The sequence below is a fragment of the Bos indicus x Bos taurus genome, chromosome 9 (assembly GCF_003369695.1).
Source record: "Bos indicus x Bos taurus breed Angus x Brahman F1 hybrid chromosome 9, Bos_hybrid_MaternalHap_v2.0, whole genome shotgun sequence".
Taxonomy (NCBI): domain Eukaryota; kingdom Metazoa; phylum Chordata; class Mammalia; order Artiodactyla; family Bovidae; genus Bos; species Bos indicus x Bos taurus.
Genome location: NC_040084.1, coordinates 39,949,809 through 39,965,667, shown reverse-complemented (window position 1 = coordinate 39,965,667; position 15,859 = coordinate 39,949,809). Strand labels below are relative to the sequence as shown.

The following is a 15,859-nucleotide window of genomic DNA, read 5'->3' as shown; positions in this document are numbered from 1 at the left end:
TTCCAAACTGCCAACTCTAATTTATTGATCTGCCAGGGTTCTTGGTTGTAAACAATAGAAACCACTCTGGCTAGTTAAGTAGAAAGGGAATTGACTAAAGATTTATTAGCTTACAGAATCTCAAGGGCAGGAGGAATACCAGCAAGGGCACCAGTGTAGCCTGCACTGCCCCACCACTGGGCACAGACACCACTGTTCATTCCACCACCCTTGGCACTGGATGCCTCCACTAGAACCAGAGGCTCTGTGGTCCTTGTGCTGAAACTTGCTTCTTCAAGTCTCTAAAGTCCAATCCAAACTCTCATGAAGGTGTATGTGAATGGTGACGCCTAGGTCACAAGAATGCTCCTTAGAGCCAAAGAAATTTATTCTTTACCTTTTTTCTTAGAAAGGTGGAGAATTCCTCAAACACAGGAAGGGAATTCAAAGGTATGGCCTAGAAGAATGATAAATACCCACTGGTTGTGGTGGTTTAGTCGCTAAGTCATGTCCGACTCTTGCAACCCCATGGACTGTAGTCTGACAGAATCCCTGGGATTCTCTAGGCAAGAATACTGGAGTAGGTTGCCATTTCCTTCTCCAGGGAATCTTCACAACCCAGGAATCAAACCCAGGTCTCCCGCATTGCAGGCAGATTCTTTACCAAATGAGCTATGAGGAAAGCTCAAATACCCATTATATATTTGATAATAGGTAATTCTGGAGAGGAGAAGAGAATGGCAACCCACTCCAGTAGTCTTGCCTAGGGAATTCCATGTACAGAGCACCCTGGTGGGCTACAGTTCATGAGGTCACAAGAGTCAGACAAGACTTAGCAACTAAATCACCACCACAAATGGGTAACATGGATAACCAATGTCCTCAATACTCATTTTAGTCCATAATCAAGTTCTGAGAGCTGTTCTGGTTTCTGCGGGTCTTCCTTCAATTCTACCCAAGTGACCTTCCAGTGAATCCCTGCTTTCACTAGCTTCAGTTGGGTGCTGTCATTTGCGATCTGTATTACAGCCTTGATACAGAAGTAATCATATGTTGAAGAATCCCAGACTAATTGCAAAGAGGACTGTAAATATTCAGATGCTCTGAAGAATTTTTCAGATCTTTTTTTTACAAAATAACTCTCTGAACTGACAGACAAAAGAATCAAACAAAGAACATAAAACCCTAACTTTGGTTTGAGAACCCTAGTGGGGATCATGAGCTGAATACTGATGATATTCATCTTCTCCACAAAAGTCCTCACAAATAATGTCTTACTTAAAAAGAAAAGAAAAACATTGCATAGATATATATCTTGTGTATATATGCCAAACTGAATAAAAAATCAGAAGTATCACAAGTTACCAACTTATTGATGAGTGCTACTTGGAAATAAGTTTAACTCTGCTGCTGCTGCTAAGTCGCTTCAGTTGTGTCCAACTCTGTGCGACCCCATAAACGGCAGCCCACCAGGCTCCCCCGTCCCTGGGATTCTCCAGGCAAGAACACTGGAGTGGGCTGCCATTTCCTTCTCCAATGCATGGAAGTGAAAAGTGAAAGTGAAGTCGCTCAGTCATGTCCAACCCTCAGCGACCCCATGGACTGCAGCCTACCAGGCTCCTCCATCCATGGGATTTTCCAGGCAAGAGTACTGGAGTGGGTTGCCATTGCCTTCTCCGAGTTTATCTCTAACAGTTCTAAATAGAGAAACTGTTAACCAATAAAGAAATACACAAAGGGAAAGGCACAGAGGCTAAGCTCTGAGATTATTATGTATAAAAAAAGACCTATGGCACTCAGAAAATTTCTTTTCTCTAAGAATGGCTCCCTGGACGGGGAGGGGGAGGTGCAGTTTGGATACTGGGCTAGGTTTGTGGCCTGTGGCTAGTACTGGTTGACCCAGCGTGAGTATCTAATGGACCCAGCCCAGGAGTCAAGGGAGGTGAGTCTCACTATGGTGGCACGGTGGGGAGAAGGCCAAGGAAAGCTGAGATTTCCAGAGTAACCTTATTCCTTCTCTCCTCAACATCATAATCATTTACCTCTTCCTACAATTCAGTGATAAATTCCGAAATTTTCTCAATAAATTCTTTTTTTCTGCTTAAGCTAGGCCCCAGTATTTTTTTTAATAACCAAAAGAATGTTGTATCAACTAAGTATACTCCCCTAAACCTTACTCTCCCCAGTAGCCAATTCCAGCCTTAGGTTACTGAACTCTCTTGACTAGGAATGACATAAAAGGATCCTTAGCTTCTGTGTATTCAGTATTTATGTACCAAGCTGCCACTGAGCTTAGCAGCATTAACCTGTTTGTCACTTTTTAGGAAAAGTAGTTGCAAATTTTGACACCTGGCTCAGGGGTTGAAACTTCAAATGCCTTTACAGATCAGACAGATAATATGAAGGCAGACAGTGCCGAACTGGACTCCACTGGACACTATATGCTGCATCTGAAGATGTTTATGTTTAGTTACTTGAAACACTGTGTGGCCCAAACAAAATTCTTCACAGGCCCAATTTACCTCCTTGAGTCGTAAACTAACAGGCCACTTTGCTTTTAGTTTAAATTACATATGGTCATAGACTAGAAACCTCATAAAAGTCAATTTTGTTTCAATCATTTGAGTAGGATAAAAGCGCTTCTTGGACAGCAAATTTTCCCTCCTTGTTTTAGTAGAAAATTCTACAGGTCATTAATACGATTGATGTGAGGTATCTAAAAGAACTCAACGGCTGCTTTTAAGAGAAGCTTATCAACGCTGGTAGATAATATGCCTTAATGTGAGTTTCATGGTAATGAAGCAGGCACCTGTTACTTCCTACGAATCACAGAATAAAGAGCCAAATTACTTCTAAGCACAAGGACTCCGAAAGTGTCATAACACAGATGGAAAAAAATCAAATGTCTACCAGTCTCCAGTTGAACTACACAGCTCTGATTCTCTTTACAGACCAAAAATGAAATCCAATTCGAGAAAACTGATAAGGCTTCCTGTTTCTTGGAGAAAATGAACTGGACAAATTGCACACAGAAAACCTAAAATCTCCATCACCAATTGTTGAAAACCAGTGGGGCCTCCATTAGCAGTTCTTTTGCCCACAGAATGCTCTCAGAGGAGCTGTGAGGTTTGGAAGGAGTGCAGAAGCCTACTCTCCATCAAAGTTTTCATCAGAACCTGCTTTTTTTTTTTTTGGCGAAACTAAGCAAGTGTTATTTCACACCCACATATTGCTGGAATCCATTCAATTACCCTCCACGACTGTTTAAAATGAAAATGCTGTGCCTCCTGAGGACAATGTGAGAGGATTAATGAATGTTGCTCCTGAAGGACAGACGTGTAGGGAAATAGCAGAAGCCTAAAGAAGCTAGAAACTACTGCTGGGCCTTATTTTACAAGCAATTCAAACCTACCTTCAAGTATTTTGTAAAGAATAATGATGTTTAAGGCAGTTGGATATATCAAGGGCCTACTATGCCATTTTTCCTCATTCTTCTTGAAGACAATCATGGAATGAGAAAATTAAGAGGATGACAAGAAGTGATGAAGACAAGACAGAATCTTGCCATATGGTTTTTCAGGAGAAGAGGAAAGAGCATTTTTCCCCCTGACACACTGTTCCAAACGATCTGTAACTAACAAACCAAGCCAGCACTTTGCTGGGTTCTGTAGCTCTGTGACTCAGAAGTCACTTTTCTATCCAACATATTAAATGTCAAGCAAAATATCTCCGATAAGAGAGAAGAAATTTCTTCAGGAAGCTTTGCTCCTGTATGAGTTCTGATGAAACAAAATTTATATTTTAAGGCAAGACAATAAAAATTTAAATAAACTTTTTTCTCTGCCCGTCTGGACCTCCTCCCTCCCTTCTAGTGTGCACTGTGCACCTGCATTATGCATTAACCAGACCACCCCAATGGCAGAAATATCAGCTTAACCAGAAAGCTTATTTTTTTTTCTTCTGGAGCTAGCCACGTAATTTCTTAGAAGGCAACCTTCTTTTCTCAATCCTGTAAAATGCCATGATGACCCACCACTCAGCTTATACACACAGACTTTTTGGTAACTTTATGTACAATGCCAATTTAGTACTTCCCCAAAGTTGGCTTAAAGCTCAACATTCAGAAAACTAAGATCATGGCAGCCGGTCCCATCACTTCATGGCAAATAGATGGGGAAACAGTGGCTGACTTTATTTTTTGGGGCTCCAAAGTCACTGCAGATGGTGACTGCAGCCATGAAATTAAAAGACGCTTACTCCTTGGTAGGAAAGTTATGATCAACCTAGACAGCATATTAAAAAGCAGAGACATTACTTTATCCACAAAGGTCCGTTTAGTCAAGGCTATGGTTTTTCCAGTAGTCATGTATGGATGTGAGAGTTGGACTATAAAGAAAGCTGCCGAAGAATTGATGCTTTTGAACTGTAGTGTTGGATAAGACTCTTGAGAGTCCCTTGGACTGCAAGGAGATCAAACCAGTCCATCCTAAAGGAGATCAGTCCTGGGTGTTCTTTGGAAGGACTGATGCTGAAGCTGAAACTCCAACACTTTGGCCACCTCATGCGAAGAGCTTACTCACTTGAAAAGACCCTGATGCTGGGAGGGATTGTGGGCAGGAGGAGAAGGGCCGACAGAGGATGAGATGGTTGGATGGCATCACCGACTCAATGGACACGAGTTTGGGTGAACTCCAGGAGTTGGTGATGGACAGGGAGGCCTGGCATGCTGTGGTTCATGGGGTCACAAAGAGTTGTACACGACTGAGCAACTAAACTAAACTGAACTGAAAGGAGAGCAACTGCTACAGAACAGACTGGGTCAGGTGACCTGGAGAGAACTGGGCCTCCCTTAATGGAAATTCTTACCTTAAATACTCACTTAGGACTTTATTAATGTTACTAGCTATATTATTTGTATTCTACCTATTTCACAAGATTATTATTTCTTATACTACCAAATGTGTGATGGAGCCTCCAATAAAATTAATGATGATTAGGCAAGCTTAAACAATTGACCAAATATATTGTCCTATAAGATCAAAGATTATAACAGTGTAACTTTAGATATAAGAAGACTCAACAAGAGACATCCTAGACCATAACTGACTAGTAAAACAGATGGTCCAGAGGCTTTTGACTATTGTTAACAGGGCCAAGTGCAGTAACAGGGCACTGAGCAGCCTATCAATGAAATCCCTGATTGACCTAGGAATGAGCATTCCTAGCGCCTTGGGACAAGTTGGTCGTGAAATGCCTCTCAAACCTTGGTCAAAATTAAGACCAAAAGGGAGGGGACTGTAAAACAGAGACTGTTGTCTACTATCCAGTTCTATAAGAATCAAGTCATTAGCCACTACATTCACTGACCTACAATACCCTGGAACTCAGGACAAAATCAGGATAAGGCATTCTGTGCTCTAAGAAAAGATAGGCCTTCAGATAGATATTTTCAGGAGAAAATTCATGAACCCATACTTAGAAAAGCGCTAAAACCTTTAAAGATATCTGTTACTTATGAATCACAGTAACTCTCCATCAAGCTGTGTGCTTGACTGCACTACCATTTCTAGAGAATCGCTTATACTGGCCTCCCCCTTTACCTCTTTGGAGCAGTTCTCAAAGGTCTCTGAGAGATTGTCTCCTGAGTTATAATACTCAGTTTGGTTCAAGTAAAATTTTCCATTTCTTTCTCAGATTGACTACTGATTAATTTTTTTGTCAACAGTACTTCTCCTGGGCATATGAGCCATATATTTTGCTGCTTTCAGGTAGATTCCCTACTTGTAAAAGAAACATCTACCCAAGATTGTAGAAAAAAGTATAATCAAGGAGACCATCATTAGTCCTCTATTTATGTCCTCCAGAAGAACTTAAGCCATGTAATCATAGTAAATATCTAAGAAAGAGAAACCAGAAAGAAACACAGAAAACAGAGAGAAAGTAAAAGAATAAAAAAGAATCATAGTGATATTTGTATGCTTAAAGTTTCTGTAATATAGAAAAATGTATGGATTCTAGGGGAGTCCTAATCCCACAGGGCAGTGTTTATCCACCATGTATCATCTGCCCTCATTTCATAATGCTGTAAGATTGGAACCTCTGATGTGAAAGAGGGTTTAATATTTAGAACTATTTCTTGTATAGCTTGGTGAAAGAAGAGGATAAGAAAAGAGGAAAAGAATTACATGGGGACTACACATTTCTCTTTTTTATAACAGATTATTTGCTTTAAGAGAAGCATAAGCTATGATTAAAGTGGCAATATAATTGCTGAATTTTTGTGCCTCTAACACCTGCAAAGGAAGCACATTGACAAGAAACACTTGGCAACCCAATTATTTCATACAGGTTTTCATTCACCCAGAAAGCCATCCTCAAAATAGAATGGAACTTTTTCTCCTTCACCAATCTGGTAGATGCCTACGGCAAAGTATCCAAGAACCTAAATAATATTGTTTATCATTATCCCCAACAAACAAAATTTAAATAAAATAGGATTCAAGGAATTTAACACATTACTTCTAAATTTATTATATTAATTAACTGTGCATTCAGTTTATATTTCACCTTATCTCAATGCGAGGCTAAAAAGGAACAAGACTTATCCCTGGAGAGATAGGGGACATTCCACTCTGTTCCCTAAACTGGGAGAACAGACTAGATAGCTGCTCTTTCCACTTTGGAGGAACATTTTAATTTGACTGTGAAATAATGGAAAAATGAAACAAATTCAAGATTCCCACTATCTAGGAATTTGGGAAAGTAATACTGTATACCCTGAAAATATGAAAATAACTAACTAGCTAGGGGGGAGAAAATCCAGGGAAATTTTTTTCTTTAAGAGGCTAAATAAAACCTAAAACAATACTTAAAAAATAGTTATTTTAATTTCTATGTTCACTCAATTATTTCTTATATATTTTTAACCAAAGACATTTACAATTACACATAATAGGTTGAAATAATAAGATTCTTATTTTTTACTTATTGATGTCTTGGGAATAAACATTTACTAAGGGTCACTAGGAAATGTGATCCTTTCCATCATGAACAACTGCACAGACAAAACATTCAATCTAAAATAGATTATTAGGTCACAACACATACAAAGCAACTCGCAAATCAGAACGCATTTATGTTGTCTCCCAAACTGGTCAAAGATTAGCAAGGAAGTAGGAATGATGAAAAAAGGTTTCTGGGCCACCGTCCTTGACCTGAATGTTCAGTGATGGAAAGGGCATGAATCATAGGATGGGGGTAAAAGAATCAGCATAAACCAAAGGAGTGGAAAGAAGTTATAACAAATGATATTTAGGGAACGGCTGAGGCTAAAGACTTGGGACAGATTAGTGAAAATTAAAGCGACCACTATTGAATGCTTACAACATGTAAGGTTCTATGCAAATATTTCCTTTTTTTTTAATGTACTTTTTTTTCTTTTAATTTACTTTTAAATTACTTTTAAAACTTAATTTAATTAAAACTTAAATTAAATTTAATTAAAATTTAAATTAAATTTAATTTACTAAATTTAATTTAAATTACTTTAAAATTTACTTTTAAAACTGAGTCCCAGGGCTCAGACTTGCATCTCTGTCTTTGTGAGCAACCCTCACTGCCCAGATGATCTCCTGTAGTCTCACAGCTTTGAAAGAGCCACTTGTACACGGAGGATTCCCACGTCTTTATTTTCAGCCTGGACATTTCCTCCAGTTTCAGACTCCTATGTCCAACTGCCTATGTGACATTTCCATATGGATATCCAAAGGATAACTCAAACTCAAGATGTTTAAAACAAAACTCCTGATTTCCATCTACTCCCCCGAAAACACAAAACAACAAAAACTACTCCTTTCTCATCTTCCTGCAAAATATATCCAATGTTGGACCACTTCCCACACCTCCACTTAAACCACTCTAAGTCACCACTGTCTCCAGCAGGAATCACTACAGCAGCCTCCTAAAGGAAGCAGATGTGAACTTGCCCTCCAGAGGCCCTTTGAGTCTATGCATTCCAAACCTTTCCATTTGAGGCTCCAGTTATCAATTCTATTGTCTGAAGTGGAAGCTAAGATTTAAGAAAGATTCTTCAACAGGTAAAAGAGAAGCAATGGAGGCTGAGAGCAGATGTGAAATGCCAAGTGCAAGGTTGCGTTAGGGGTGCCCAGGATGGAACATTTGAGAACATCCAGAGGGACAAAAGAACGTGAACTCCTAAGCAATACCAAGTCCTGAGTCAAATGTCCCCTCCAGGTTAGCCTTTCTTGACTCCTCAAGCAGAGTTCAGATCTTAATTACAGCGTTTGTCACATTATTGGATGTCTGTGCTCTGGGCCTCCCCACTAGACCCTGAGCTCATGTTGTGCCCCCAGGCCCTGGTGCAGCATGGTCATCAGGATTGTCCTGGTAAGCCCTTGGCAAAAGGGTGTTTAAAAGCCTTTGGCAAAACATGGTAGTGCATTAGAAGAATGCAGGAAGTGACTACATCGTTCTGGAAGAGCAAATTAAGACTTAATATAGGAAATGAGGTTTCAGATATAGATGTCTGAATTAATCCAGGAAGATAACACTGATGGATTAGACAGGGACAGCAGCGGTGTGGAAAGACAGAGGTCAAGGCTTGAAGAGGAAGTGAGAGAAAGGAAAACAGTAGAAGAAATTGGCAGACGTGCCACTGAAAAGTAGGTTAGAAGTTAAAGAAAGCAGCAGAGTCCAAGGAAGAGTTTTTCTCTCTCCCCAATAGGGGGATGTTTAAAAGAAAAGAGGAAAAGCAAGGCAAAAGAAGTTGCCCCAAAGGATGTGGTTAGGGTTGATGTATAAAGACCAGGCAAGCTCAGACCTTCAGTTCTTAATCTTTTCATTCCCAAGTACCAAGTAAATTACTGAGCTCCAAGAGGTGGATAGGAGGCCAGAGGCTTAAAACTCAAGAGGTCAAAACTGAATAAAATAACTACTCAATGCCTGAGCCAAGAAGTTAATGAGGTAGGGAGACCAACACTGTTTGTGTTCTAAGACAAATCCGAATTATTACTTCAGTCCTCCAGGTCCAATTAATTTTCCATTAAGTGGTGCTGGGGGCTGGACTTCTCACCCTCCGCTCACCACCCTGCCGACGACGTCTGCGGTGGAATTCAAGGAAAATTCGACTGAGTGGATCTTCATCACTGCCATGAAGGTAGAGTGGAAAAGCAATTCACAGTGGCTACCTACTCAACTTTGTGCAGGCCTCACGGAGAAAACCGGGAGAGCAGAAAATACAAACAAAACCAGAACTCCTTTCTTTCCCTTGCCTTGTCCACTGCTCACGCCCTTTCCCCTCCTCCCCCCAAAAAGTAAGCTCCTTGAGAGCAGGGCTTGGCGCTTCGCTGCTGGATGCCCGCCTAACAGTGGGCCTGGCACACAGTGAACGCTCAGCAAATACTGGTTGATTATTGAATGAACCCAGCTCCCACTTCATCGTATCTGGGCATTAAAGGATGCCACCAGTGGTGCTGCTTAAGAGAGCACAGAGGTGAGAGAGGAAGCAGAAGATTTTTTTTTTTTGAAGGTCGCAGTTTGGGCAGTCCGCGGAGGCCTGGAGTTGAGGGCTCTGGAGCGAGTCCGGGAGGGGGATCCCGGTCTAAAGACCAAGACTGCATCTTTTGCAACTGACCTTCAGGCGGGGACGCCCGCGCAGGGCGCAGCAGCCAGGCTCCGGCGTCCCACTCCTGCTGCCCCCCGCCGGCGCTCGCCGCCCGCTGCGCACGTAGGTCACCTGCCTCCGGCTGGCGCCGCGCAGCTGGCCGGGCGCGGGCTGCAGGTGCGACCCGGGCGGTCGGGGGGCCTGGCCTGGCGGGGGGCTGAGGGCTGGGGGCTGGGGCCCGGCGCGCTGCAGCTCCGCGCAGAGCCGCAGGCCAAGCAGCAGAGCGGCGGCGAGCAGACAGCGGCGCAGGGCACAGCAGCCCCTCCCGGGCAGCCTCTCCCGCGCCATGGAGGGCTGGGCCCGGCCCGGCCCGGGGCTCCGCTCCGCCGCCCGCACGCGCCCACCCGCAGCAGGGATGTGGCCCCGCGGGCCCGAGCTGCAAACTGTGGAAACTCCCCCGCGGGCCGGGGCGCGGGCTCTGACCCGCCTCTCTTCCTCTGTTCAAGGAAGCCTCGGCGTAACCTTATCCAGCCCGGCTGGCAAGGGCGCGCGGAACGGCGGGCCAGGCGGGGTCCCAGGGACGCAGGCGGCTCAGCCGAGCCAGACTCCGGGCCCAGCCCCACCTCGAGGGTCCCCGAGGAGGCGCCCTCCAGCCCAGGCTCCGGAGCCTGAAAACTACATGGCCAGAAAAAGCACAGTCCTAACGGGATCCTGGGCCATAACTTCATTTTCTAGTACTAGTGTTGTTGAAGAAACACAGGAGGAGGATAGGTGAGCTGCCAGGTTTTGCTGCAAGGAACAAATTCCGATTGTCAAGCAGCTTGTGCCATGAAGCACATTGTAAAAATACATCACACTTATATGCTCAGGTTTACAACTTCTCTCCCTCAAGAAAGAAGGGAAAGGGGGAGGACAGAATAGCGCTGGATGCAGAATAATCAAATTAAAGTTATTCCATTTCTAAATTTTGCCTGAAGCCAACCCGTGCTTTCTCCTCGTGTTATGAAACGTGTGGGGGTGAAGGAGGAGGGGGAAAAGCCAGCTAAGACATCTGACAGCAGGGAGAGAGAACAGAAGTTACCATGGCATGATGTAAATCAAATTAATTTAGCTCCCAACATACACCTCCCTGCTGTCTTGCAGAGATACAGAGGAACAAATTTATCTTTCAGCAAAATGCTCCCCAGCTGGTATTTCCATCACCACCTTGACCTTAATTAATCAGGCTGAATGCTCACAGCCTGAAGTCCAGGGTTGACTGTTCCTTTTCAATTGTGAGTAGACTTCTTTCTCACAACCCAATTGAGGTTTGGGTTTGAGTTTGTTTTCTTTAGCTGTGGCATATTTTTTCATCCTCTATGCTTTCATTTTCCATGCTTTTATGTCAGACTACCCTTGCTGACCTGCCCTCTGCCTTTGACAGCCTATTTGTTGTTGTTCAGTCTCTCCCTTGTGTCTGACTCTTGACCCCATGGACAGCCTATAGCATGAACAACAGAGAACAAATATGGAACCCTGCAGCCCCTAGGTGGGAAATTACACTCTCCGTCTCAATTTCAGGAATTTTCCATAAGGAGCCCTCCTTTCTAAAATCCTTCTGGCTTAAGAAAGACCCAATTGAATCTTTGTCACTGCACAAAGCACTTGGGCTATTTATCTGCATGTAACAAAACTTCTCCACCTGATACAGTCCACTCTCTGAGCACTCTAGGTCCTCAGGCTCCTGTGGGTTTCATTATGGTTGAATTTTGGTGTTTTCCTAGATGTAACTCTCTGGCTATTGCAGATAGGCTCTGTTTTAAAGATACCGATCAAGTTCACTTTTCCTGACACAAACTCTCAGACAAAACATCACATCCCTTGACTAATTAAACAACATGAGCTGTGGTGTTACACTTGAACTGAATCAGGACCCTGCCTTTCAGAAACCGTGAGACTTTGGGCAAAATAGCTTCTGTGAGTCTCAGTTTTCTCATGTGTAAATAGACATATATCTCATAGGATTACAAAGATTGCATAAAAATTAAATGTTCAAAACCTATATAATGCATGGTTATAGAAGTTATTCAATTAATAGTGATTATTTTTATTAATTACCATTAAAGAAAACTCTGGATGTTATGAAAAACAAGCTTTAAGCATTGATTCCAAAGGAAGAAGTAATTTTGCCTCCTAGAAGACAATTGGCAATTTCTGAAGACATTTTGTTACAAGCAGTGAGGGTCAGGGGAGGATGCTGCTGCTGCTGCTGCTGCTGCTGCTGCTGCTAAGTCGCTTCAGTCGTGTCCGACTCTGTGCAACCCCATAGACGGCAGCCCACTAGGCTCCCCCGTCCCTGGGATTCTCCAGGCAAGAACACTGGAGGGGGTTGCCATTTCCTTCTCCAATGCATGAAAGCGAAAAGTGAAAGTGAAGTCGCTCAGCCGTGTCCGACTCTTAGCAACCTCATGGACTGTAGCCCACCAGGCTCCTCCATTTTCCAGGCAAGAGTACTGGAGTGGGGTGCCATTGCCTTCTCCTACTGGCACCTAATGGGAGAGACCAGAGATGCCTCAAAATATTAGAAAATATAACAATATTTGTTTAAGATATTTATCTTACACTGTATTCTCTGAACTAGGAGTACCCAACAGTTGCTAGAAACCACTAAAACTCAAGATCCCTCGATTGCACTCTTTTTTTTTTTAATTTTATTTTATTTTTAAACTTTACATAATTGTATTAGTTTTGCCAAATATCAAAATGAATCCACCACAGGTATACATGTGTTCCCCATCCTGAACCCTCCTCCCTCCTCCCTCCACATACCATCCCTCTGGGTCATCCCAGTGCACTAGCCCCAAGCATCCAGTATTGTGCATCGAACCTGGACTGGCAACTCGTTTCTTACATGATATTTTACATGTTTCAATGTCATTCTCCCAAATCTTCCCACCCTCTCCCTCTCCCACAGAGTCCATAAGACTGTTCTATACATCAGTGTCTCTTTTGCTGTCTCGTACACCGGGTTATTGTTACCATCTTTCTAAATTCCATATACGATTGCACTCTTAAATTATGTAATTGTGTGAAGCTGTTTAAGATATGATTTGTCTTGTGCTTGTGATTGTGGATCACCAATGTCTGATACAGACTTTCCTAGAAGTTTTAATTTCTATGCTGCCATCATAGTGTCACTAACAAAAAAAGTCATCTTTTGAAGCTTATGATACCACTAACTTATACCTTCTGCCTATCTGTTGAATTCTTCAAGGGGAAACATGAAGAGTATCCTATAATATTAAAATGGGGATATTTAATGAGACTCTGAACTAGGAGTGGAGGAGAGGAACACAGAACACTGGAGCCCTTGAAGAGAATGGGCAAAATGAACTCATGTTTTCCCTTATCTCATGTCTATGGCTCTCTAATAATGTTTCCATTATGGGGGGAGCATATTTACTATCCAAATAAAATGTACTATGTAAAGGCCCTTTTCTCCTATCTTTTACAGCTGTCTCTATGTGTTTATTATTAATAAAAAGGAACAGTTTATATGGATGTAGCACCATTAATTTTCTAGGAAGGAATCTCCCATTTTAAACTTATATCCAGTATTTCCATGTGTTGTTGATGGTAATGAATCAGGAAATGCACCAGTTGGTAGTCTGGAGAGACGAATCTAAAGATCCCTCACAGAGCTGACAAGCAATTTTTCACCTTTGCTTTTGTTATAGACTTGAACTCGTCTCAGTCGTTTATGGATATGTTTCCAAAATGCAGATAATCATTCACCACTGGCTTGTAGGTTGGTTAATTAAATATGGAGGTCAGTACACCACAAAAGCAGCATTCATTGGATCATAAATTACATCCTCCTTGAGGTTTCAGCCAACAAAAACGAGTGAAACAGGACATTTTTACTGCTAATCTCCTAGACACCATGTATTTCAATTTATACACATGCTGCTTGCAGGGCAGTGGTTCTCAACCAGGGGTAATTTTGCCTTCTAGAGGACAAATGACCATTTCTGAAGACATTTTGTTACAACCGGTGAGAGTCAAGGGAGGATGATACTGGCTTCTAATGGGTAGAGACAAGGGATACCTCAAAACACCCTTCAGTGAAAACAATAGCTTTCCACAACAAAAAATTATCCACTCCAGAACGTCAATAGAGCTGAAGTTGAGAAACCCAACTGTAGCCACTGCAAATAGAAAAAGTAGAAGCAGTGACAGGCTTAATTTTGGGGGCTCCAAAATCATTGTGGACAGTGCCCGCAGCCATGAAAAGACACTTGCTCCTTGGAAGGAAAGCTATGATAAACCTAGACAGCATATTAAAAAGCAGAGACATCACTTTGCCAACAAATGTCCATATTATAGTCAAAGTTATGTTTTCCAATAGTCATGTACGGATGTGAGAGAGGGACCATAAAGAAGGCTGAGTGCCCAAGGACTGATGCTTTCAAATTGTGGTGCTGGAGAAAATTCTTGAGAGTCCCCTTGACAGGAAGGAGATCAAATCAGTAAACCCTAAAGGAAATCAACCCTAACTATTCATTGGAAGGACTAATACTGAAGCTCCAATACTCTGGCCATCTGATGCGAAGAGCCAACTCATTGGAAAATACCCCAATGCTGCAAAGATAGATGGCAAAAGGAGAAGGGGGCAGCAGATGATGAGATGGTTAGATAGCATCACCGACTCAATGGACATGAATTTGAGCAAAGTTCAGGTGATAGTGAAGGACAGGGGAGCCTGGCACGCTGTAGTCCAAGGGGTCACAAAGATTCGGACAGGACTTGGCAACTGAACAACTGTAGCCGTGGATATTAATGTAGCAACATTTGATTAGAGGCTGTCCAGAGAGAATACAGAAGCTGACTAACTAGGATCCTTACTTTGGCTAGGTGGTTGTTTCTATTTCACAATGTGAAGTAACCAACCTCAATTAATCAAATTTAGAAAGATACAAAGCTATCATTAACATCTTCCCCCAAACCCCATTCTCTTTTCTCCATGTAATACCTGTTCACTGTGGAGAATATACACAAGCGAAAGAAGATATCAACAATAATTCATAATATCACAATCCAGATATAGCTATCCTGTCAGATTTTTTCCTATTCATATAATATATGAAAGTGAAAGTGAAGCCGCTCAGTTGTGTCCAACTCTTTGTGACCCCATGGACTATATATAGCCTGCCAGGCTCCTCCGTCCATGGGATTTTCCAGGCAAGGATACTGGAGTGGGTTGCCATTTCCTTCTCCAGGGATTTTCCCGACCCAGGGATTGAACCCGGGTCTCCCGCACTGCAGGCAGACTCTTTACCATCTGAGCCACCAGGGAAGCCCCAATACTATATATGTATGTGTATATATATATATATATATATACACACACACACACATACACATCATATGTGTGTGCATGTGTGCTAAGTCGCTTCAGTCGTGTCCAACTCTGTGCAGCCCTATTAACTGTATCCTGCCAGGCTCCTCTGTCCATGGGATTCTCCAGGCAAGAATACTGGAGTGATTGCCATGCCCTCCTCCAGAGGATCTCCCTGACCCATGGATGGAACCCTCATTTCTTATGTATCCTGCATTGGCAGGTGGGTTCTTTACCACTAGTGCCACCTGGGAAGCTGTGTATATAGTATGTACTATATGGACTTCCCAGGTGGCCCAGTGTTAAAGAATCTACCTGCCAATATGGGTTTCACCCCTGGGTTAGGAAGATCCCCTGGAGAAGGAAGTGGCAACCCACTCTAGTATTCTTGCCTGGGAAATCCTATAGACAGAGGAGCCTGGGGGGCTACAGTCTATAGGATGGCGAGAGTTGGACATAACTTAGCAACTAAGCAACAACAATATATACATATAAAACAAAAGTGAACTTGTGCTTCTTTATAATCTGTTTTTGTAACATAATATTAATATTTACATATGTTAAATAATAAATATATTATTATTTAATATATAATTATATAATATTTAAATCTTTTTTTTTCACTTTAAATTACAATGATATTTTACTTTAGTCACAACATTTGACACTTCAAAACAAGATACCACTAATAAATAACAAAAGTGGAAATACTTACCAAGGCTACAACAGACATGTTTAGCTGAGAATCACTTCAACAGAGTAAAGCTCTAAAAATACCAGACAAACCAATACTTGTTTGGAATAAGATGTACAACTTTCTTACTGTACAGGTGAGGCCCTGTTTCCATGTGGTCAGGGTTATAGTAAATCATATTTAAATA

The 15,859-nt window shown here is 42.2% G+C and overlaps 1 protein-coding gene across 3 annotated transcripts in view; it reads right to left on the bottom strand.

The window, feature by feature from the left end:
• The window catches only part of METTL24 (methyltransferase like 24), a 128,733-nt gene extending 118,654 nt beyond the window's left edge, over positions 1-10,079 (bottom strand). For all 3 annotated transcript variants that reach the window (XR_003512589.1, XM_027551219.1, XM_027551218.1), the window contains exon 1: positions 9,632-10,079. Coding sequence is in view for 2 of the 3 variants with exons in the window: in XM_027551219.1 (XP_027407020.1) it covers positions 9,632-9,949 (318 nt within the window). In the remaining variant the exon portion in view is untranslated. The remainder of the gene's footprint in view (positions 1-9,631) is intronic.
• Positions 10,080-15,859: the final 5,780 nt, after the last annotated feature.